Raw genomic sequence first — 23,324 nt, 5'->3', positions numbered from 1 at the left:
TGTCAGGACAACTCTTTGTGGCAAAACTGGTATAACCAGCCAAACACTTCAGTGGTTCCAGATTAGTAAATTAAGAACAAGGTTTCTGCTTGTCCAAACTCAAGAACAGATGGGTTGAAAGAAAAACCACTTAGCCAGTTCCCCAAATTTCCTAACTTCCCGAAGGCTTTGCCTCTTAAAGGAAAACAGACCCTCCCCAATTAAGCAGGTCTAAGGGTGTCAAATTGGTGTTGTACTTATCCCTCCTGACACAGCACCACAACAGCTACAAAGATACTAAGATCCCATGTAAATGTCCCTTGGTTAAAATGCTGATTCCACTTAGTGGTCATAAGAGCAGAAACCAAAACAAGCCTGACACTGAAGACTCACTCCTCCTCAAGGGTAGGAGTGAAATCCTTGAGGGTTTCAACAGGTATGCTCAGGCTGAAGAGCTGGGGGCCAAAGGATCTACGACTTCTACTCTTTAGAGGAAGAGGTGGGAAGCAGGATGATGCCCATACCTTAGATAATAGATTCATTCTTGCCTTGTTTAAAAACTAAATAGGAAAACATCATATTTACTTTACTTTTGCGTTATTACTCCTTTGGCCAAACGACCCATAGTTTTTAGAATTCCTTCTGGCATCAGAAGCTCTGTTTGGGTGGAGGTGGCAGGTGCCCCTTCCCTCCTATCTCAGAGTTAATTTCTGCCTGTACCACAGCAACTCCTGCTCATTCATCCTTCAGTGACTCCAAACTGCTTCTATTCCCTACCACGTCAATTCATTCTCTTCCTCTTGCCGGCAACCTCACACTGGCTCTAAACAGCACCCACCATTAGGTCTGAGCCTGAATCACAGCAAAGTGAACTCCCCAGAAAATCTAGCCTGCTCTGATTGTTCCAAGAGCTACAACTGGAACACTAACTCAATGACTCAACAGTTTAAGGCTCAGAAGCCTGGTACTTGTTAATTTATAAACAGGTAACGGCAAAGACGCTTGCCAGATAGTCGACAGCTGAAATACCAGGGAAAAGGAAAAAGATGTAAATCACTCACGTCTCCTCCAGTAACAAGCAGATGAACAAAGGCTGAATATCCTAAGTGGGAAATCTTTCGACACCAACTGTTTTTCCTAATAGGACCAGGCAATGGGAGAAATGACTGTCATTCCCTTCAGCAGGAACTAACGTAAAGGAAGCCTTCTAGAACTCTCTTCCTAAATAAAACTTGCCCTTTCCCAGTGGCCTTCACTTCTCCAGCCTTCGGCTCTTAAGAATACAGAGAAAACCATCTAAGTAACACTAAGAGCCAAAACCATCTCATTGGTATACCTTGGAAATCAATTCTGAAATTCTCTAGTACTCCCAGTTCCCACAGTCTCAAATCTAAGCTTCAGATATCCTGGGGAAAAGCCACTACTTTTTGAAAAACCTTTCATCTAGTCCACTTCTCTCACAGAACTGACTGCTTAGGCTGCTTCAAGACTCTCTGGTGATTCCCTCCCATTTCCTTCCTAGTACAGAATCATCTAACGATGAAACTGGGTAGGAAAATATGAAGACATCTGTGATTTCAAAGGAAGGGAGGCAGGGGAAAGTAGAGGAGTCAGCAGAGTAAAATTCCTAACAAGGTCGAGAGGGTAGGCCTGTTCTTACGCTTCTTGCCACATCTCTGGGATCTGGATTTACCTGTATCAGACCTCAAACTCTCCCAGTCCCTTGCCTTTGCAAGTAAGTAGCCAAACTCAAGAGGAAAAATACCCCCTCGCCTCCCATGGAGCTCCCCCACCCCCGCCCATAGCACCACTGGGAGAAAACTCACGTAAAGGCAAAGAAGAGGGTCGTAGCTCCCACTAAGAAGATGGCGGCTGCCGAGACTGGAACATACTTGCTGGGTTTGAATCTCTTTCCAGACTCCGCGGGCATGTTGGAGCTCTGATGGAAGATCTGCCCTGCCGCATAGCCCAGGCCCACACAGCGGCAGAACAGACAAGAAAATGGGATGAGGGAGACAACGGCCAGAAGAGTACAGAAGGAAACCAGGGAAGCAGAAAATTTAGAATTATCACCCTTCCCCCTCCCAAATAAAACCAAAGGTCAAAAGATCTCAAATGAAGGAAAGCACATGGGAGGGGGAAAGGTGATTCCAAATGATGAATAACCACCTCCCCAGAACAAGGCAGAAGGAGAGATTAAGAAACACAACTTGTACAGTTTAAAAACTGGAGACAAACAGTAGGCTGTACACATGAAAATGGCTGCAGGTAGAGAACATGGGCAGTCAGACAGATCAAGGAACAGCTCATGGAGGGAGGAGAGTCTTCAAAAGGAAAGAAGGGGAGGATATCAGGGTAGGACAGAACACTCCAAGCAAGGAAAAATTCTTCAGAGGAGATACTACAGAACCTCCACGACTACCACACTTCCACAAAATGTGAGCGGCACCTAAAGGAGGTGTTTCTATTTCAATCCAAGAAGGAAACTGGTGCCCCTTCCAGCTTTAAGGAGAAGCCGTTTTTACTGCAGTCTTTGTCCCTTTCAGGCAGTTTTCTCAATGCCACCACTCCCACACCTTGACTTCAGGGCTTGTAGTCTGGCAATGGTGGTTTAATTTTATTTACTTTCTCTTGATGGTTAAAGCTGGGCAGCAGCTGTTACAAGTTTGAGTTGTAAATCCTTTTCTTTGAAGCGGGAGGGAAAACAGAGAGAGAGAGAGAGCACACGCAAGCTTGCCTGTCTTCAGTCTCTTGTTATTCCCAAACCCTTTAAGGGCTCCTTTTCCTATGGAGTTCATGCAAAACTAAAGGGAAACATAAAATCCCTGAAGCCATGTTCTTCCCAATAAGCAAAATAAGATGAAGAAATCAATTCCACTCGATGATACTTTTAAAAGCCACTGCGGATGAAAGCAAAGTTCCAAAGAGGTCCCTGTTTCCAGGTCAGTCAATGTCTCTGATCTTTCTTCTTCAATCCTGGGCTTTCTGGATGCAGAGTTCAGCTGTGTTACAGTGCCTCACCTGGAGAAAAACAAATATCTTTATCAGAGAAATTTTTTCATGGCATTTCTTAAGACCAGCAAGGCTAAAACCCCACAAGCTACTCTGTTAAAAAGTGCCTTTTGAAAGAAAGATGGTTTTCTACTTCACTATGTGTATGTGGGAAAGGACTGTGAATTGGGAGGACAATGGGTTCAGAATTCTTCACTCTTCTAAGTCCTCTTCATATTGAAAAGAGAAAAACATGGCTTCAGCTGGCCTAAGGTCATCAAAGAACTAGCTCTTGACACAGATGGGGCCCATCTCACCTGACACATATAGGCAGTAACAAATACCAAGACTATCAAAATCTAAAAACAAACAAAGGCACAGCAGTGAAGGGCAGTCCTAAAAAAGAGACTTGTCTTTGAACAAAGAGAATATTTATTGCTACAATGAAAAAAGAAAAAAGTAGGACAAAATTAGGACAGTCTCATTTCCTTTCTGTGTATGTCTCTCTCACGCTTACCCTTCTATACTTTTTAGTTATAACCTTAAAGAGGCAAAAGCTGAATTTTTGGTCTTCTGAAATAACTGATGAAAGGACCTGGATGAGAAATGTCCCTGCACTGAAAGGTGAGATGCCCTCTATGAGAAACTGAGTCAACAAGGGGAGGGCTGGTCTTTTTCTTCCCAATTCAACAGTTCTCTATTCCTACATTGGCCTATTAGGAAGTCAACTGAGCCCCACCTTCCCTGATATGATTAAAAATAACAATTATTTCTGTTGATGGTAGTAGCAAAATAACATTAGCACTCTGGATTTTATAGGATGCTTTTCATCCAGTGATCGCAAAGCATTTAACTCATTATCTGGTGACACAGTTCCTTATCCCACTCGGTAAAATTGAAGGCTAGAGAACGCCTGAGGCCATTCCACTGAATGACTTGAGCAGTCAGGTTCAGAACCCAAGAGTTCACAGGCCCCTTTGCCGACACAAACCCTTTCTACCTCTTTCTCATCCACTACACTACCTGCTCAGTGATGACAGCTTGGAATCTGCAGACCAAAAATTTTACTTAAGGTTTTTTTCCACCTAAGAGGAGTAATAGCTTCCTTAATTCCAAAGGCTGAAATTAAAATACCAGAAGTTTTGAATAGTGAAATATGAATGTACCCTGGAATTTAGCACTTCCTCTCTTTTCTGTGGCATGAAAGGCTAAGGTGCCTTCCTTCAAGATTCATTCATTCTCTCTCTCTCAAAAAAAAAAAAAAAAAAAAAAAAAGAGTTTTAGAGAGCCAAACAGCATTATTAGAATAGATTGATTCCTACAGGAATCAAAGCCCAACTTTCTGAATTTAGGCTTAAGTAACTTTGTTAACAATGCGAAGCAAATTCTTGCTTTACAGACAACACTATTAAAGTAAACTTGCCCCTCAAAACCCCAAAGATTAGAGAAGATGGAAAATTGCACTGCTTATATTTTATCTAGGGTAGGATATCATTTAAACACCATATATGATTTCAGATTATATTTTCTGACAGGAGAAAAGTCACATGGGCTAATACTGCCAAAGTAATTCAGAGTCATAAAAGGCCACGGCATCTAGGGAGTACAATACTGGGAAACAAAAGATATCAGTGTCTCAGATGTTTAGGGGATATGCATTAGAAGTGACAAGACAAAACCTAAGAATGTATTGGGTATAATAAAGATGCACCAAGGCTTAGCAGAAGGATGTACTGTGGGTAGTAGGGATGAGACTGCAGGGTGAGTGGGGTTCATCAGAGCCAGCAGTCGGGATTCATACCAGTAGGAGAAAGGTGTACAAGAATGTGTATGACACATTTCAGGCTTAATCTATGGAATAGGAATATGTATATATAAAACAAACTACAGAATATGTGGTTTCAAGCTTTAACAAAGGTTCAATACAAGTACCTCCTTAAAGGGATAAATGGACATGGCAGCATGACTGAGAACAAAAGTATTGTTTGTTGAAATAAAGTGGTATAATAGTATAATACAGTAAATCTGAACACAGTTATCAACGTTTCATGGAATAATCCACATGTCAAGATACTGGCTGAAGAGTCAAACAGAAGCTTAATATGGGTGTTATCATCTTATACCAAGGTACCGAAGTACATGGCAATATAAATCTTGTAAGTATTTAAAGAACGGGTGATAATGAATACTCTGAAGAGATTTAATATAGTACAAAGGGATACTGGGATAAAAGGATAAAGATGCGAATATAAGGTCAACCTAGACAAGATGGCATTAACCAGTAAATGAAAAATCCAAGGCAGAAAAATGGTCTAGAGTATAACGTATAAGTGATCCTACACCTTTCATAACGTTGTCACTTTCTTACTTCTCATTTCAATGTTTTCATGCGGCCAAGTGGGTAAAACACTTTCTGCCCTGTCCCATAACAGATTCCTATAGGTAAAAAAATTGGCAAATATATTCGAGTTCCCACTTGTAAAAAGTACGAAGTACTAAAAGCGTGGAGCTCCCGGCTGGTGGGGGTAGGGGAGGAAGAGGACGGATGCGAAAGAACAGGTAACAGCATGAGGCTTGAGCCAAAATAAGTATCAGAAGAATGGGGCGAGGGGACCTGAAACGCAGGGAGGGAACAGCACCCAGTCCCCAGCCCGGAGCCGGGGCACTGAGAAACACCGTATGGGGCAGGGCTGGCCGAGACAGAGAAGACGGAATCCGCGGCAGCAGGGCCCACTGGGGCTGCGGGAGCAGGCTGCGGGAGGCGGCAGAGCCTCGGGGTGCAGGGCCGGGGGCGGAAGGGGCGGCGGCTGGGCGCCGGGAGCGGAGGGACCGGGGTCCCGAGCTAGGATCCGGCGGCCCGACACTAACCCGTTCTGAGCCCCGGCAGCCGTGGATCCCCGGCCTCTACTCGTCGTCCGTTTCCGGGGCCCAAGGGTCCCGCCGCAGTTGGATGACCCGGCCCGGGGGAGGAATGGGGCCTCAAGCCACCTCCCCCTCCTTGGTCCCCCTTCCCTAGAGGTCACTCTCCCCTCCCACCTTCCTGGCCCGGCACTTCCGGTTCCGCAAGGACCCGTGTCCCCGGCACTCACCCCCGGCGCGGTTCCCGTTACCGCTGCCGTCGTAGTCGCCGCCGCCTCTCAGCAGCGCCGTCCGGCCTCTGAGAGGCAGCGCGCTGCCCCCGCACGCTCCACGCCCGCCCCGCTCCGCGCGCTCCCGCCCGGCGTCGCTCGTCTTCGAGCCGGCGCGCGGCCGCTGCCCTCAGTGCCGGGTCTCGAGCCCTCCCAGCGTTCTCATTGGCTCCCTGTCCCGGGCGCGCGCGACATCTCGCGCGGGGCACGTTTCTCTCATTCATGCGGCTCGCGCCGCCGCGCCCGCCCCCGCTCACTCTCCCATTCACCCATATCCCCCACCCCAACGCCGCTCTAGGGCGTGCGCGCGCACCCCGGCGACCGCGGCGACCCCGCGGCCTGATTGGCTGCAGGAGCACAGCGCCGTACCACGCAAGAAAACGAGAACGCGCGCGCAGAGCCGTCTGGCTCCGCTGGCAACCGGGAGAAGAGGGTGGGCGTACTGCGCAGGAGTTGGAACTGGGGAAATGGCCGAGCGAATATTCCTTTTTCCTGCCTCCTGCTTTCTACCCCTCCTGAATCGATGCAGAAATCCTCAGAAGTAAAAAATAATTATATGTGTTTACTGAAAGTACTCAAGAACAAGCAGCTACCCTTCCGAATTCGCCAACCCCCCCTCCAATAAGTATGGTACAGTCTAGACAGGCTTCTGGCGTAACCAATTATCCACTGGCCCCGGCGTCTTCCTGCTTCAGCCCCTTCATGCATTGGCCAACGGTTTGGCCACTAAATAGCCCTCCCCCAATCCCTCCCCCCTTTTTGGATGGCGAAAACTTTATTTAAAACCATCTTTATGGAGCAGTTCTCAGTCCGACGAGTTCCCTGGTACCAGCAGAATCCCAGGATAATGGAAATGTCTGGGCTGTGGCTTCCGCAGGGAGGGGCCGCAGGGAGTGGAAGAGTCAGTTGGGGGCCGAAGCTCCTGCCTAAGGCACGGGAGGAATGGGAAGGAGAGCGGCAGCGAGCCTTGGAGCCGTAGTGCCAACCGTGGAAGGAGGCGCAGGGAATGCGCGCTGAGGCGGTGGCAGCCCCCTGGAGTGAGAGCCGGCTGTTGGCTCCGCTTAATTCCCTTAGTGTTTCACCGCAACACAAAGGCTGGACGCCCCCAAGCCTAACCTCTCCCAATCCGGGAATACAGACAGGAAGGAAAAGTTTCTCTAGAAGCTCCAGTCCCTGGCGAGCTGCTGGCCAGGTCTACGTAGATCACAGCGCCACATTTTGCCCTAATTAGCCCAACATAGCTGCGAACCCAAGAGCAAGGCCCAGTGTTCTTTCATTTCGCTCAAGGCCATTTCTCTTTTGAAAGCTGCTCTGGCTATTACATAATAGTCTTTCAAAAAAGTGTTCCACCAGCCACTTCTCTGAAGCCAAGGTGTCTCACTTGTAAAGTGTGATTCTAAATCCTGTGGTCTGTCCTCGGTTTTGGTGTCAAATGTCGATGGTTTAACTGTGCCCTGATAAGTTAGCGCTAAGCAGGAAGGGAAAGGAGAAAGTCTACCTTCTGTTTTCTGAGGTCTAGTCTAGTTCCTTCTCTGACATGGCATATATAACAGGTTCTAGTTCATTCTTGCTAAGGGCTTCAATCTGCCATTAATTGCATCACACTGGAGAGTTCTCTTTTAATGACAGTGTTCATTTAAAAAATGAAAAATTTAAAAACTTTAGACCTTATAGAAGGTAAAGGTAAGGTATTGGAGATACAATATTTGTTTTATTTATAGAGGATTTTCTATTTGTAAATCAGGTTGTTTCCTTAGGAAGAAATCAAATGTCATTTTCCTATTGTATATTTTTCTTGGATTTTAAGACTTCATTTCCCCAACTTCACAGATTAGGGATCTTTCTCTTCCCGCTTTCAACAGTCTAAGAACCTGTAAATTGTTTTGTCTCTTGGCTAGACAGTACTAAATAGGAACGAGTATCCTACATTCCGCCAACCAACCACATATACCAAACTCCGCTAGGACACTGGATTACTGAATGCCACGCTCTTAGATAGGTGAGCACTAATGGTGGCTTAATCACTATCCCAAGGTTTAGAGAGAGATTCCATTTTCTTATCCAGTTTTCCTTAGGATCGTGCAAGATATTTCCTGGAAAGGATGTTTAATAGAACATAAGGTTTAAACTGACAGCCACTTCTGAAAAGTACTGCACGGTAAAAACCAGACCAGGGGTCCCCAACCCCGTTAGGAACCGGGCCGCACAGCAGGAGGGGAGAGCGGCAGGCAAGCGAGCAAAGCTTCATCTACAGCTCGTCATCGCTAGCATCACCGCCTAAATAGCCCGCCCCACCCCACCCCCTCCCTCCGTTCTGTGGAAAAATTGTCTTCCACGAAACCGGTCCCTGGTGCCAAAAAGGTTGGGGACCGCTGATCTAGATTAAAACAATGAGATATCCAGACCACCGAACTTCAAATAAATTACTTTGCTATATATGTCAAGTAATACCTTATAGTTGTTTTTTTTTTTTTCTAGTGTAGTTTATCTATACTTCTTCAAATCCTCTCCACTTGCATTTCCTCATGTCTATAGGTGGCAAACTACAGGGTCTTTTTTTTTTTTTTTTTTTTAGTTCAACTCACTGTATTTACAGGCAGACAAGAACAAAATGCTACGCTTGGATTTAGGTGCAAAGAATGCCCATTCAGAACCAAAACCACCAGAGACCTTTTTATGTTTAAATACTGCTGCCTTCCCTCCTGTCCTTCTGAAATGTCTTTGCTTGTGTTAAGGCACAGTTTCCCCTCTTGTGCTCTGGATCCCACACCCTTCATTTTCTTCTGAATTTTTTGACATTTTATTTGAAAAATGAAAAACACACCCATGTAAAGAACACACCCATATCCATCATTAAATTCTCTCCCTCTAGAATCTGTTGATATGCTGAGGCATCCTATCTAAAAACCTAACAACAAACCCTCCCTCGACTCCATAACCCCACCCCCACTTCCTTTCTAAGCAAAGCTTCTTGAGAGTTCTCTATACCTGTCATCTTCACTTCTGTTTATCTATCTCAATATGTTTCAACAGGATTTCATCCCCACCATTCCAAGACAACACACTTCAAGGTGAACACCGACATCCAATGCTTCCAGATCAATAGTCAAGTCTCCTTTGCTAGCTCCCATTATAATTTACCTGTTATGTTTGGAATGCCCTGAAAGTCCATTATTCTGCCTCCTTCTGATTTCCATTTACACAGTCCCTAAGTGACTTCGTCCAATGCCATTGCTTTAAATGCCCTCTGTAGGCCAAAAGCTCCCACGAACCTTCAGTCCTAACTCTCCCCAACCCTCCAGACTCATGTTTCCAACTGTCTATGTGGCATCCCCTATGGATGACTAATAGTTCAAACTTAACGCTGCCGAAGTAGAACTCCTGCTGTTTCCTTATCCCCTCTCCCAGAGTTTCCCCAATCTCAGATCGGATCTAGTTGCTCAAGTAAAAAATGTAGGAATCAGGGACTTCCCTGGTGGCACAGTGGTTAAGAATCCGCCTGCCAATGCAGGGGACATGGGTTCAGTCCCTGGTCCAGGAAGATCCCACATGCCACAGAGCAACTAAGCCCGTGCGCCACAACAACTGAGCCTGCGCTCTCGAGCCCGTGAGCCACAACTACTGAAGCCCGCACGCCTAGAGCCCGTGCTCCACAACAAGAGAAGCCACCCCAGTGAGAAGCCCACGCACCGCAACGAAGAGTAGCCCCCACTCACCGCAACTAGAGAAAGCCCAGGCGCAGAAATGAAGACCCAACACAGCCAAAAATAAATAAATAATAAATAAATTTATAAAAAAGAAAAATGTAGGAATCATCTTTGATTCCACTTGCTTTTCCTCACCTCTCCCATCAGCAAGTCCTATCAATTTTACCTCCAAAATATCCCAAGGCAATCTACTCACCAACTCTACCTCTGCTGCCCTCTTCTAATCCATTCTCACATTGAAGCTACCACAAGTCTCCTAACTCGTGTCCTTGCTTCTTCTCTCGCCTCTATAACCCATTTTCCACACAGCAGCGATCTTTTCAATGTAAATTATTGATAAATCATGTCATTCGTCTGTTTAACCACCTGCTATGGTCTGAATTTTTGTGCCCCCCCAATCCCAATTCTTATGCTGAAATCCCCAAAGATGATGGTATTAGCGGATGGAATCTTTGAAAGATGCTTGTCATGAATGTAGAACCTTCGTGAATGGGATTAGTGCCTTTATAAAAGAGGCTCCAGAGGGCTTCCTGCCCCTTTCACTATGTGAGGACACAGTTGAGACAGGCAATCTGCAACTTGGAAGACAGCCCTTAGCAGAACGTGACCATGCTTGGTGCCTTGATTTTGGCCATTCCAGCCTCCAAAAATGTGAAAAATTTCTGACGTTTATAAGCTACCCAGTTTGTGGTATTTTTTTACAGCGGCCCGAAGGGACTAAGACATTACCCCTCTCCCATCATTTCCCACTACTCTTGGATTATAAAAGCCCTACATTATCTGGTCTTTGCTGCCTCCCTCCCCCCAACCCCAGCCTCAACATTTACCGCTCTCCCCCTGATTCACTACACTCCAACCACATTGGCCTCTCCCTTCATCCAAAACATTTTTTTTTTCCTTTCTTAGGGTTTTGCACTGTTTCCTCCACCAGGAAGATTTTGCCCCGATTTCACACAGCCATTCAGGTCCTAACTCAAAATGTGTGCTCAGAAGAGGCCTTTCCTGACCACCCAATCTAAAAAGCCTCCCAGCCACTCTCTCCTATCACCCAATCTTAAGTCTCTGCAGAGCACTTACCTTTTTATGTTTAGTGTAAGCTCTGTAAGACTTTGTCTATCTTGTTCCCCGCCCCCATCTAGAATGGTACCTGTCACACAGTAGGTGCATGATGAAAATGTGTGGAAAGAATGAATGGACGAAAGGCATCACGATGCTTATTCAATAATGCAAGTCCAAACCAGGTATGACAATCATTTGCAAGAGATCAAAGAGAATGGGCGCTCCCAGCTTACCACCTGAAAGCTCAATTTACATTTTGACTTAGGTCTGGTTCCAATTAAACAACAGATTTAGCATCTATTTACCTAAGTGCAAAGGAAAGGGGACCCATCATAAAAGTTCACCTGCTTAGCTCACAGGTGGGCTCTTGGCTTTCCTCTCCTCTAGGCATTCAGCAATAAATCATTCCAATAATGTTTCTATAATCCTTAGGGGAAAAACAAAAATTTTAAAAATTACACCAACTTCTGTGATATGGCAAAAATGTTTATTAAAATAGTTTTGTTTTGTTTTGTTTCCCCAAGTATGAACTTTATTGGAAGGAGTCCTTTGAATTCGCTCTCTCATCCTGGACAAACAAGATAACAAGTACTATATACAGAATATAAAAAGCAGTAATAAATTAGTCCACATAGTAGCAGAGTGAAAAAAATGGGACTTCTCTGGAACTCAGATCATTCAAAGTGGCAACTCAGCTGATCTAAGAAACCAATTATATTCTCATGGTTCTCCTTCTGGTTCAAGATCAGAAGAGTTAGGTTACCACCACCTGTTGTAAGAGGTAGAATATACGCTTCCGAGTAGTCCACCATTTACTGGTCAGCCTGGCCTCAAGAGATCCTCATACCGCAGCCCACGTGCCTTAGGTGATGGCCAGAAGATCTCTACGCCCCAGGCAGCAAGGCTTCCTGCTCATCTCTACTTAAGATCCATGAACCGGATATCCATGATGAGAAGGAAGTTCTTAGGCAGTGGGCGGGGGGCTGGAGAGAGAACAGTGAACACCTGATGCTCTAGGTCCACACTGGTCACCACGATGAAGCCAGCCACACTTGTCTCAGAAAGGTTCTCCTCTGTGCCCTCAGCAGTGCTGACACTCAGGAGGTGGTGCACCATATCTCGGCCAGGGGTGACGGGGACTAGCTTGAGCTGATTGTCCTCCTGAGACATGCCCAAAGGCAGACAGGAGTCTGGGATGGTGGGTGCCCCAACTTTGTAGATTTTCACATCTGAAAATTTGACATTGAAGGCATGGGGATAGAAACAGCCCCGGAATCCATAGAAATACTCACGGATACGCTCATCCCTACATTCCCGCCGGAAGTCCTTGGAGCGCTCAACCACACCCCCGGATTTAGGCAGCAGCACAGTGCGTACAAAGTGAGGTAGGTCCCGTTTCAGTTCATTGTACAGTCGTTCTTGATCCAGAACCACAACTACATCCACCTCGAAGGCTGAGGCTGCATGCACCAGTGCCTGGTAACCAGAGCCCTTGACCCAGCCACAGGTGTTAATGACACAGCCACTCACAGAGGCCCTTCGGTTCACTTCACACCTTTGGTTGAACACATCTGCTAAACGAGATGTAATCTGCAGAAGAAAGGATTGAGGTGAGGGGAAAAAAAACCCAGAAAAACAAACCAATCTACAGCTCTTTTACCCTTCTTTAGAATAAGTGGAATCAGATATAAAAAAACGGACACTCTTAATGGCTGTGGTTGTGACCCCATAACGTGGATTTAATTTTTATTTTATGTTGCTTCTTCTGCCTCTTGTGTTTCCTGTCCTAAGTAGAAACTTAATAAATCACTTAAGAATAGGTCCATAGAAACGTTTAACAATCTGAGGTTGACTTATTTTTGAAACTGTCTTTTCCAAAATCATGTGGCAATAATACCAGCTGAGAGGGAGCAAAGAATTTTAACTGGCAAACTTCTGCACAGCTTCCAACCCTGACAGCAGCCCTTCCCTCCACCCCACCTTGGCCCTGGCTCTGACCTTATTATAAAGCTTGATATTGGTGCCAGGAGTGGTGGAGCCAAAATGATACACCAGAGGGGCCTGGATAGAGAATCCCTCTTCAACATCTGCTGGCCGCTCAATGTAGAGGGCCCCCATGGTACCAGGGATGGACACAGAGCCCTGGCCCACATCCAACTCCACGTAAGTGGGCCGGCGGCCCAAACGCACTGCGTAGTTGAGCAGGAGACGGCACACTGTGGACTTGCCCACATCAGTGGGGCCCACTACCATCACCCGGGGCCCTCGCTCTTCTTCCTTCTCCGCCTGCCTCCGCATCTGCTCCAAGGCTGTATGAGTGTTGAGATAAAGCAACATAGGGGTGTCCTTGGAGACATACGCCACCTCGGTGCGGCCACTGAGCTGTAGAGCACAGCCATGCCAAGTGAAAACAGCCACCTTGGCACCAGCATCAAAGGTGAATTTCTTGTTTCGGGTCAGCTCTGTGCCAAAGATTTCTGCCATGCCAGCGAGCAGCTCCAACTGAACTGACTGAGAGGCCTCCACCTCAAAGCGAAGTTCTGTTTCTCGCTCTAGTTCAAATTTAGTAGTTGGCTTCTTGTCATCATTGGCCTCCTCTCCCATCTTTTCTGTGTGGCTGCTGTGCCTAGAACACAAATATCAGATATAAACAGAAGCCAGGACTCACTTCAAAATCCTCCAGTGGACGTTTCTGCTTACCTTGCTTCATACTTCTTCTTACCTCTGATCACCATCTGTCTCACTATATATTTGTTTATTGTCTGTCTACCCTCACTAGAACGTAAGGGGGGGGGGGTATTTTTGTTTGCTGCTGTAACTCTAGTACCTAGAATACAGCTTGACAACCCAAAGGCACCTCTATAAAAACACCCAGTGAATACACGACTCGGAGTAAGAAGAAAACGGTATCTACAGATTGAACGAAGACTTGATTACATCACCTTCATCGCCCTACTGGGATATAACAGACTTAAAAAGGCAATAGAGGGCTTCCCTGGTGGCGTAGTGGTTGAGAGTCCGCCTGCCAGTGCGGGGGACACCGGTTCGAGCCCTGGTCTGGGAAGATCCCACATGCTGCGGAGCAACTAAGCCCGTGTGCCACAACTACTGAGCCTGCGCGTCTAGAGCCTGTGCTCCGCAACGGGAGAGGCCGCGACAGTGAGAGGCCCGCGCACCGTGATGAAGAGTGGCCCCCACTCGCCACAACTGGAGAAAGCCCTCGCACAGAAACGAAGACCCAACAAGCCAAAAATAAATAATAAATAAATAAATAAATTTATTTAAAAAAAAAAAAGGCAATAGATGCCCAATCCCTAACCCTCTTAGTCAACAAGAAAGGGAGCCAGCAATCCGGATGCAAAGCAGAGAATACCGGGTTCGGACTCAAAACAGCACTAAGAAAACAGCTCAGCAACCACTAGTAGTGTCTTTAGACAAATAAATCACTTAACTTCTCTGTACCTTTTCCTCAGTTGTCAACTGGAGGAACTTACACTTCCTCACACAAAGTGTTGTTCTGGGGATTAACAGCGATTGCTAGAGGGGGGGAAAAATCACTACATAAACTAGAAAACGCCGAGGAACAGCGAAGAATTATCTCCGATCCCGGGATCGCAGCTCTAGGTCCAGCATCTGTCCCAGCCTCCCCAGGCACCGAAATCTGCCCAGGCTCCAAGGAAGCGACGGTTGCGTTCCTGAGCTTATTACCTTACCTGTACAGCCACGAGCCCAAACTTGTAAACCAAAAAGCCCTCACTAACTAGGACCTAAGCCCAACGGCTAGCCACGCTCGCCTAGACCCACGCCGGAAATTCAGGCGTTTCCGCACTTGCGCAGTGGAGAAGCCGCGGCCGCGCGATGCCCCCTGGGATATGTAGTAGTGCCAGAACAGCCGCGAGCGATCGCGTTCACACAGCCGCTCGGCTTTCTGGGACTTGTAGTTAAAGGATTGTTTTTGATTGTGACATCAAAGGTGGGCGGGGCGGCGGCCGTCATTGTTCGCAAAGCCCGTGGGCGGGCGGAGTAGGAGGAGTGGCGGTTACGCCCCCGCGCGGGGCGGGGACCAGCAGAGGGGGCCAACGGTCGCTGAGACGCGGCGGCTGGGGCCTCTCGCCACAGTACTCCCGCTCACCTGCCGTCCGGGAAGGGGTAGGGCGGCGGGAAGGGAAGGGGACTCACTAGTCTAGGTCCCACGATCGCCTGGAAACGGGGAAATTAGCAGAACACCATTTGGATACGAAGAAACCAAGGGGTAGGGAAAGTGGAGGAAAACAGCTTATCAGAGACTAACCTGGACGGTCATCCCCGACCCGACACAATGTTTGCCCCTAGAGAGCATTAAAAAAAATTTTTTTTAAATAAACGAATAGAAGTCCAAGAATTTTTTCCAGTTACTCTGCAAGTCAGTCGTTACCCAGCAACCTCTCTCCTATTGAGCGGGGAGTTTTGTTGGGGACTCTGTTTCCCGCCCTATATCCCTGACAGTTATACAAGGTCAGTCATTTAACCCCACAGGCAACAGGTTGGGCCACGTCTATACGCTTCTGATGCGCTTGGACTTTGGAATCTTGTATTCTTTGCTATGTATGCCACTTGCTTGCTGTGTGACTTTGGGCAAATCACAGACTTAAACTCTCTGAGACCCAGTTTTTTGACTGTGAACTAGCGATAACAGTACCCAACCTCTTCAAGTTGTTTTGAAGATTGCATAGGATGATGTATGTAAAGTACTAAGCCCAATGCCTGTAACATAGAAAGCATCTGATGTTAGCTCTTAAGTTATTGTAAGTTGAGGAGGGGAAGCTATAACGATGCCATCTATTTGTAGTTTACATTTTTCAAAGCCCTTTCAGGTATCCTCTTTCACAGCCACCTGTAAAGTCAGCTTTATCATCTTCGGTTTCAGGTGAGGTAGGAGACTAAGGTAGGTGAAGCGACTTGCCCAAGCTAGTACTCAAACCCAAGATTTTGGAGTTTGAGTGTCGTTATAATAATAGCAAATGCATAGTGCCAGATGCCACACAGTGTTCTATGGGCATTACAGGTATAAATCCATTTAATCCTCACAAGAATCCTGTGAAGTACACACTGTAATTGTCATCCCTGCTTTAGAGATGAGTACTTTTTTCAGTCCAGCTCACAGGGTTAATCTGGGTAGAAAAGCCTGGGAAGATTTTCTGGGTTGCCTTTTTCCGGCTGGCCCCATTTTACCATTCACTTCCTAAGAGTGCCTTCCTCACTTCTCACTTCTATTTATTTAATTATTTTGGCTGCACCGGGTCTCAGTTGCAGCACGCGGGATCTTCGTTGCGACATGCGGGCTCTTAGCTGGGGCATGCGTGCAGGATCTAGTTCCCCGACCACGGACCAAACCAGGGCCCCCTGCACTTGGGAGCACAGAGCCCTACCCACTGGACCACCAGGGAAGTCTCTCACTTCTCACTTCTCACAGTACTTTCTTTGGTGATTTGCTTTAATTATTTAATTCATTCACCACGCCTCTATTAGTTCTCCAGGGAACTACCAGCTATCCCCTAATCTTTCACCATTCTTCAAAAATTCAGTTCTAGTCTTCCATTTGCAAAATTCTCTCCCTTAGTGAGCTCATCCTCTCCTGTTTCCATGCAGTCTGTCTCCCAGATTTGTTTCTTTGCCTCTCCCCTAAGGCAATTTCTCCCAGTTATCTGAAGGTCATCTTAATTTGGGTATTGTATAGCCATCTCAAGCTGACTTTAGGGAGAAGAAACCCCTCCCCCTCCTTTGGACTGCTCTCCATTTTGCTTCTTAAACACAGAAAGAGTCAGGGCAGAACACTGAAAGCATCTGTGCTTCCCTACACTCTCTTTCCTCACTTTCAGTCTTTCACCAAGCATTCCTGTCATCTCCACCCCACCCCCAAATAATACTGTCCTCACGTGTCTTGTTCATTCTCCTCTCCAGCGAAATCCTTGATAATTTTCTTCCTGAGTTCATTTAAATTAACTGGCATCCTTTTTTGCTTCCACACTTTCAAACCTTGCCCTAAAAAACTACTCACCTTCCTTTTCCCACTTCCCACTGTTTTCCTCAACAAATGCCTCCTCCACTTACATTTCCCTTCTCATCTGTTGCCCAGGCAAGAATATTTCCCTCTTTCTTTACTCAGTTCTACCTCTCAATTCCAAACCTCTGGTAACATCACTCAAGATACCACACTGTGCTTTCAGAATTTACCTTAAACCCCAGAATCTTCCCTGATTAAATATTCAGAATTCCTTTCACTTTTTCATACCCAGCTAGCACTGCCTCCCATTAAGCTTATTTCCCTACCTTAACTTTTCCCCCTCCTTGCTTGTGAAAGTACTTCGTTTTCTGGATGTTAGCCTTGGTTAGAAATCGGAGTTTTTATCTTAGAGGGTTATGTTCTGTGATCACCTACTTTAGCAGCTTGCACAGGGCAACACTCCATGAGAAATATTCTGGGTCAACTGAAGTTTAACTGGAAACCGATACAAAAATAGCAAGAAAGATGTTAAATTCTTCATCAGACATAAATTTGGCATGTGTCTCTCGAGCTAGCAGAATTTAATAGTAAATCTGCTCTGGGTTTAGGGGTGTTAAGTTGAGAATACTGTTTTGAAATGACAGTAACTACGGTTTACTAAGTGCCTATCACGTGCCAGGCATTTTTTAGGTGTTTACATGTTGTCTCACCTTACTTCACATCTCCATGAGGTAAACATTATTAGCTTCATTTAGCAGAAGAGCAAAACAGGGGCACGACGTTTATTGGTAACTCACCCAGTGGTGTCTGGTAAGTGTATTGGCAGAGCCGGGATTCCAACTCAGGTCTCTCTGAGACCAAAGCCAGACACTTGGACGACATCTGAAGATGCAACTCAATGGCTGTTTTGTGAGCATCTTCTGTATGCAAAGTTCTGCGCTAGGCATCGCAGTCCTGGGATGCAGAGAGGAGTTTCCCAGAGGACCTGCCTCAGAAAGTTTATAGCCCAGTAGAGAATCTTATGTAACGTGGGTGTCTCCGTTCACGAAGCACAAGTAATTTGGAGGTAGGTGATAAGAGGTTCCTGCATGTGAGATGTCATATTTGGTCTATGACTCCTTCGGGGGTATTCAGCTGGAGGCTTTGAGGCTTGGAAGTGCCTGGTACAAGCTTGGGGGCACTCTATGCCATATGTGACAATTACTATGTCTTTCTTTTCCCTGCGTCAAGGCTGGTACCAGAGCTGAAATGGGAAATGTATCATCTTGAATGTGTGTGCACGCTCCTGACTCTGCATCCATCTCTCACGGTCACCCGCCTAGCCACCTCCTTTCCTCCAGTCCTGCCACCCGTACTGTACTCCATCCTTGCGCAGCCCTGTCCTTCCCCCAGGTTCTTGCCGTCTCCTTGGCCACACTGCCTTCCTCCTCAGCAACCAGCCTCTCCTCTTGCACCCGCCCCTCCCGTCCCGCCCCTCTGCTCCCATCCCTCTGCATCACTCCCCCAGCCCCATCCCTCAATGCCTGCCCGCTCCCTTCCTCCCAACCCTCCTCCTGTGTCTCCCAGCCCTGCTCTGACGTGGGAGGTGAGGGGGGTGGGGGGATGGATGACTCACAGTGTTATGATGCAGTTCCACAACATACAGCTACATTCACCCACAGCCCGAGGTACAGACGAGAGACAACCTCTGGCCCCCTAGCAGCTGGCCAGCTTTGCAGCCCCAGTCTTGAGCCCCTAACTACCCTCCCCGCGCCCCCACCCCCTTCCCAATTGAAGGAGCGGAAGGAGAAGAGAGAAGAGTGAGCAGAGAGATTGAGAGAGAGAGAGAGAGAGAGAGAGAGAGATAGACGGAGATCTCTGGAGCCGACCTCAAGGTGAGGGGGCAGCCCTTCTCCAAATGAATCTTTTTCCCTTTGCAAATTTCCTCCTCCTGCTGCGTGTTGCTTTCTCCCCTTTGCAAAAGCATTATTCATCCACCCTTTGTCCTCCCTTCCCCCTCCCCGCTGCCTCCGCTCCTCTCTCAGCTCCTTCATCCCTCTCCAAGCTCTGACGGTTCCCGCACTTATTTCCCGGCAACTCTGGCTGCAGCATCAGGCATCGCTGTTTATTGTTTTGCGGCTGGTGCAGACCCCCAAAGCCCGCCCTGGGAGCCGGCTGCGCTGCTAATTATTTGGACCTTACCCTACTAAGGAATGCCAGCCCGGAGGGGGCCGAAGCCTCAGAGCAGATGAGAAAATCCTTTGTGAGCAGGTGTCCCCCTCCCTTTTTTTTCCCCCCCTAAGAGGCACGGGATTCGCACCTGTTTCCTGGAGCCTCCGCCTCGGCGCCTCTGCCGTCAGCGCTGGTTGCTCAGCACCCCCCTCCCCCCCACCTCCCACGGTCCAGCCCCATTTCACTTGAGGGAGCGTCCTCTCCCCAGCACTCAGCTTGCCTTTGTTTTTTCCCCAGTCATTTGCTCAACTTGCTTCTCCCGGTAATCTGAGAAGGGGAAAGAAGTGACCCCTCCTCCCCTCCTCCCACTCCCGTGAGTGACTCTCCGGCCTTCCTTGCAGCCTCTCCTGGGCTGGATGGGGAAGCAGCGGGAGAGAGAGGGAGGGAGGCGTGCTGGAGGCTGGGGAAGGAGTCTGAGAGCTAGGACCCGGCCCCCTCCCCAGGCCCCTCGAAGGTGTGTTAGATGGAGCGCGTCAGAGGGGAACCTGCAGGCAAAGTTGAAGGCAGACCTGTGAAGTGGAGGCTGAAGAGTGCTCTGCTGGTGAGGAGGGCCTGTTTCCTGCAGCCAGAGCCCAACGTCACCCTCAACACAGCCCAAGGTGTCTTCCTGCGCCCCAGCGGGGGGAGAAGACCTGAATCTGAAGATGGTCTCTGCCAGGGGGGTTTGTAGAGAGAGTGCCTGGCGGCCCCAGGAAACACTGGAACAGCTGGGGTGCTGGGGGCCACCGCAGAGGACAGGATGAGAGCCCGTCGCCCTGGCAGCCCAGAGTCACAACACCTCTGCTCTGACTAGTGGCCCAGCATTGCCAGAGCACCCAACGGGCATCTTGGAGCCAGACTTGGGCTAAACCGTCCACAACGGGCCTGAAGGCCCCGTGAAGGAGGGAGAAGACAGCAGCTCGCTTATCAGAGCCAACAGGGTACACCTCCCTCCTTATCCAGCACCCTCAGCCACTCTGGGGCTGGAGTCTGGGCCTCTTCCTCAAAATTCTTAATCAGGACCCAGCAATTATTTTATCTCATGTCACCCACAGAGTCACTGCTGTTTGTCCTGCCCTTGGGAGAAGGTGAAGAGAAACATCCTCTGCCTTGGGCCCCAAAACACAGGTTTTGAAAATAAGAGCCTCCACTTTTGCTGCCCATCTTAGACGCTGCTCCCACCCTACAGACACAGCCCAGGAGCGCTGGCGTCCCAGACACAGTCCCCATTTCCCACTGGTTCCAGCTGTCAGATGCGCCCGAAGGAAAGAGAGTTTCTCTCCTAGGCTGGGTGCCCAAGTCCTTAACCGAGGGCTAAGGCAGCAATTCCAGAGGGCAGGAAAGAGAGACCGAGGGCCTCAGAGGCTGAGGAGACAAGCCCAGAGTTGCTTCCGGGCCAGAACGCGTGGACCAAGGTGCAAGACTGCAGCAGCCACGTCTGAGGTCCTTGGTACCGGCTGAGACATCCATCAAGTTCTAGTTCCCAGAATGCAGGACTCCAGCCCCAGAAGAGGGCTGGAGCAGAGTGTGTGCACCTGCCTGCCGGCCCGCCTTCCCCTTCTCATCACGCCCCTCCCTCCCCCACGAAACGTGTGATGGACCAATTATCTTGCAAACGGAGGCCATGAGAAAGAAGAACTGCCAGACTCCCCCAACTTTGTAAAGGCTTTGAGCTCCAGAGACGCAGAGCCTACCAGAGCATGTGGGACGCAGATCCTCACAAAAGAACTGAAAATCAAGGAAAGAGCACTTGCAAATGACGTTGCTCCCATGGCAGCGCTGGTGCCAGCGGGCTGCTCTCGGTGGAAAATGGTGGAGGCAGCTCCCGCCTCAGGAGAGAGAGACACCACCTCCTGGGCTAGAGGCCTGGATCCGCTGCCAGGCTTGCCAGAGCAGACTGTCATCCAGGGGACAGGGAGACACAGCGCGACTGGACGCTGAGGAGGGTTGCTGGTGATGGGGTGGGGGGAAGTAGGGGTGGAGGTGAGCGGAGCCCCATCTTCTCCATGCCCGCAGGAGGGGCTCCTCAAGCGGTCTCGGCTCTCCTGATGCACCTTCCCCTCTTCCCAGGTGACTTCCATTTCTATCTGGTCCACGTCTGGGGGGGCCCTGGCCGGGCAGCCCCCCACATCTCTCCTGCCCTGAAACACGGCTCTAGCCAACCTGCTCCGCTGCTTCACCTGCGACCGTCTGTGTGGGAGCTGCACGGCACCAGCCCCTCCCGCCCGCCAGGGCATCGTCCTCCAGCCCGTCATGCCCAGCTGCGACCCTGGCCCGGCCCCTGCCTGCCTCCCCACCAAGACTTTCCGCAGCTACCTGCCCCGCTGCCACCGCACCTACAGCTGCGTCCACTGCCGTGCACACCTGGCCAAACACGATGAGCTTATTTCCAAGGTACGCCAAGTGGGGGCCTGCCACTCCCCTCCCAGGGTAGTCCAAACATCACCTAGGGGTGAGGCAACGAAGCCCAGCCTCCCTCCTCCGTGTCCCGGGGGGGACTCAGGGCAAGGGTAACCCTGGGGTCAAGGGCTACCCAGTAGTCACTGTCGGTCCTATGTCTCCACAGTCCTTCCAAGGGAGCCACGGCCGAGCCTACCTGTTTAACTCCGTGTGAGTCTACCTCTCTCCTTGTGCATGTGTTGTGAATAATTTCCCCCTGGGAGAAACAGGGTGAGCCATCTGAAGGTGGTTTTGCAGCTGCTGCCTTTGCCTCTCCTTTTGCAAAGCGGTTCAGAAATTCAGTCTACAGTTCTTCTGTGGGGAGTCTGGGCAGAACTGCAATCCCAGCACCGGAAGAAAAAGGGCCAGGCACTAGACAGAAAAGGGTGGATTGCTGAAGGCAGGGGCTTCCATTTGGAGGATTAAGCTCTCTCCAGATGGAAGGTCCTTTGGGCTGTTTGTTTGGGGTCTAGACTGACAGAGCGACCCCACTGGGTCCTGGGTCCCTCCTGTTTCCTGAAACAGGGTCAACGTGGGCTGTGGGCCCGCTGAACAGCGTCTCCTGCTCACGGGGCTCCACTCGGTAGCTGATATTTTCTGCGAGAGCTGCAAAACCACCCTCGGCTGGAAATATGTGAGTACCGGGGGGAGAGGGCCACTCTCTCTAGTGGAGTCTCCATGGCCCTCCAAGCCCCAGTGCCCACATGTTAGGTCTTTGCATGATCCAAAGGGGAGAGGGAGCTAGTAGTGGGTTGGACTGGGTCGGGGGTAGACGGGTTGGGGTCAGGGGTAACACAGGTGGCGGCAGGAGTGCCTGGAAGGGAACTGCTCTGTCCTGCGTTCACTGCTTCCCCTCCATCAGGAACAAGCTTTTGAGACGAGCCAGAAGTACAAGGAAGGGAAGTACATCATTGAAATGTCACACATGGTGAAGGACAACGGCTGGGACTGAGGGGCTCCGGCAGGCTGTGCCCTTCCTCCGCATGCCCCACCCTCCCTACCCCTGTCCCCGGGCCCTGCCAAGCGTCCATACCAGCATGAGTACTGCCCCACCCCTGGGGGGAATCCCGGCTCCCACCAACCCCTCCCCCGCCTCCACCTCATCACTCCCAGGCCCCTTTGGAACGGGGGTCTGGGGTACCCCAGGGGTGCTGAAGGCTCAGGAGGGGGCAGCAGCCAGGGAGACAGACTGGGGGAAAGGGCTGGCTGTGGGGCCTTCTAGCCCCAAGGTCCTGAAAATTGAGGGGATGGCGGGGCGTAGACTCAGGCAGAGAGGACCACGGGAAGAATCAGTGTTTGCTCCACCTCTGTGAATGAACAGAGGACCAACTCTGAGTCATGGGACTGGTAGATCCTAGGCCACAGAATAGCGGATGGGAAAAGGCTCGAGATGGAGTGAAATTTTGGCCTCAGACACCGGGAGATACCAGAGTCTCTAAGGGTGAAGTTTCCCACCCCTGTTTGTAGAAGCAAGGATTCGTTGGGGGTGGAAATCCCAAATCCCAGGCCCTGGGTACTAATAAAAGAATCACAGGGGTTTCCATTTCACTCCACTTGTTTATCTTGGCACTAAAGAGGCACTTTCGAGCATCTGACCTTTGGGCGCGGTAGAGAGAGTTGCCCTGGAACAGCCTCACCCCCAGCTGGCACATTCCAGAGCAAGCAGTCTTTGTGGGCGCTCTCCGAGGCCCAGCCACTGCTCCCTGGGACCCAGTCCCTTGGGGGGAAGGCGGGAAATCAGTGCTACGGGGCCAGGCTTCCTCGTGGCTGCCACCAGCGGACGAAACTTTTGTATGATACATAAAGTGTTTGGGTCTATTTTTAATAAAAAGGGGAAAGCAACTGTGA

The 23,324-nt window shown here is 49.2% G+C and overlaps 3 protein-coding genes across 6 annotated transcripts in view; 1 reads left to right on the top strand and 2 right to left on the bottom strand.

The window, feature by feature from the left end:
• Positions 1-1,940, bottom strand: part of ZDHHC5 (zDHHC palmitoyltransferase 5) — an 18,678-nt gene extending 16,738 nt beyond the window's left edge. The window contains exon 1 of the mRNA XM_082476101.1: positions 1,806-1,940. Within this exon, the coding sequence (XP_082332227.1) occupies positions 1,806-1,909 (104 nt within the window). The 5' untranslated portion in view covers positions 1,910-1,940. The remainder of the gene's footprint in view (positions 1-1,805) is intronic.
• Positions 1,805-19,167, bottom strand: CLP1 (cleavage factor polyribonucleotide kinase subunit 1). Of its 4 annotated transcripts, XM_082476109.1 has the most exons (4): positions 13,565-14,697; positions 12,863-13,490; positions 6,060-12,454; positions 1,805-3,000 (listed from the first exon to the last, which is right to left on the bottom strand). In XM_082476109.1, exons 1-3 carry the CDS (start codon positions 13,597-13,599, stop codon positions 11,783-11,785), a joined length of 1,335 nt encoding a protein of 444 aa, XP_082332235.1. In that variant the 5' UTR covers positions 13,600-14,697; the 3' UTR covers positions 1,805-3,000; positions 6,060-11,782. The 4 variants fall into 4 exon arrangements, with proteins under 4 accessions (XP_082332235.1, XP_082332238.1, XP_082332236.1 ...); XM_082476112.1 differs by lacking the exons at positions 1,805-3,000; positions 13,565-14,697 and adding an exon at positions 19,147-19,167 and having other exon boundaries at positions 11,338-12,454; XM_082476110.1 differs by lacking the exon at positions 1,805-3,000 and having other exon boundaries at positions 11,338-12,454; positions 14,578-14,709.
• YPEL4 (yippee like 4) lies at positions 18,362-23,324 on the top strand. The gene is made up of 5 exons (XM_082476169.1): positions 18,362-18,721; positions 21,108-21,431; positions 21,604-21,647; positions 22,002-22,110; positions 22,339-23,324. The coding sequence occupies exons 2-5, from the start codon at positions 21,291-21,293 to the stop codon at positions 22,426-22,428; spliced, it is 384 nt and encodes a 127-aa protein (XP_082332295.1). The 5' UTR covers positions 18,362-18,721; positions 21,108-21,290; the 3' UTR covers positions 22,429-23,324.

This window comes from Balaenoptera physalus (genome assembly GCF_965194825.1).
Source record: "Balaenoptera physalus genome assembly, chromosome: 10".
Taxonomy (NCBI): Eukaryota; Metazoa; Chordata; class Mammalia; order Artiodactyla; family Balaenopteridae; genus Balaenoptera; species Balaenoptera physalus.
This window is presented reverse-complemented; position numbering and strand designations above follow the sequence as displayed.

Excerpts from the sequence above, each read along its gene's own strand:
- CLP1 (XM_082476109.1), bottom strand. The coding sequence starts at position 13,599 with ATGGTGATCAGAGGTAAGAAGAAGTATGAAGCAAG. Across the intron at positions 13,491-13,564 it reads AAGAAGAAGTATGAAGCAAG|GCACAGCAGCCACACAGAAA; the intron begins GTAAGCAGAAAC and ends TTTGTGTTCTAG. Across the intron at positions 12,455-12,862 it reads ATATCAAGCTTTATAATAAG|ATTACATCTCGTTTAGCAGA; the intron begins GTCAGAGCCAGG and ends TTTCTTCTGCAG.
- YPEL4 (XM_082476169.1), top strand. The coding sequence starts at position 21,291 with ATGCCCAGCTGCGACCCTGGCCCGGCCCCTGCCTGCCTCCCCACCAAG. Across the intron at positions 21,648-22,001 it reads GCCTACCTGTTTAACTCCGT|GGTCAACGTGGGCTGTGGGC; the intron begins GTGAGTCTACCT and ends TTCCTGAAACAG. Across the intron at positions 22,111-22,338 it reads CCACCCTCGGCTGGAAATAT|GAACAAGCTTTTGAGACGAG; the intron begins GTGAGTACCGGG and ends CCCCTCCATCAG.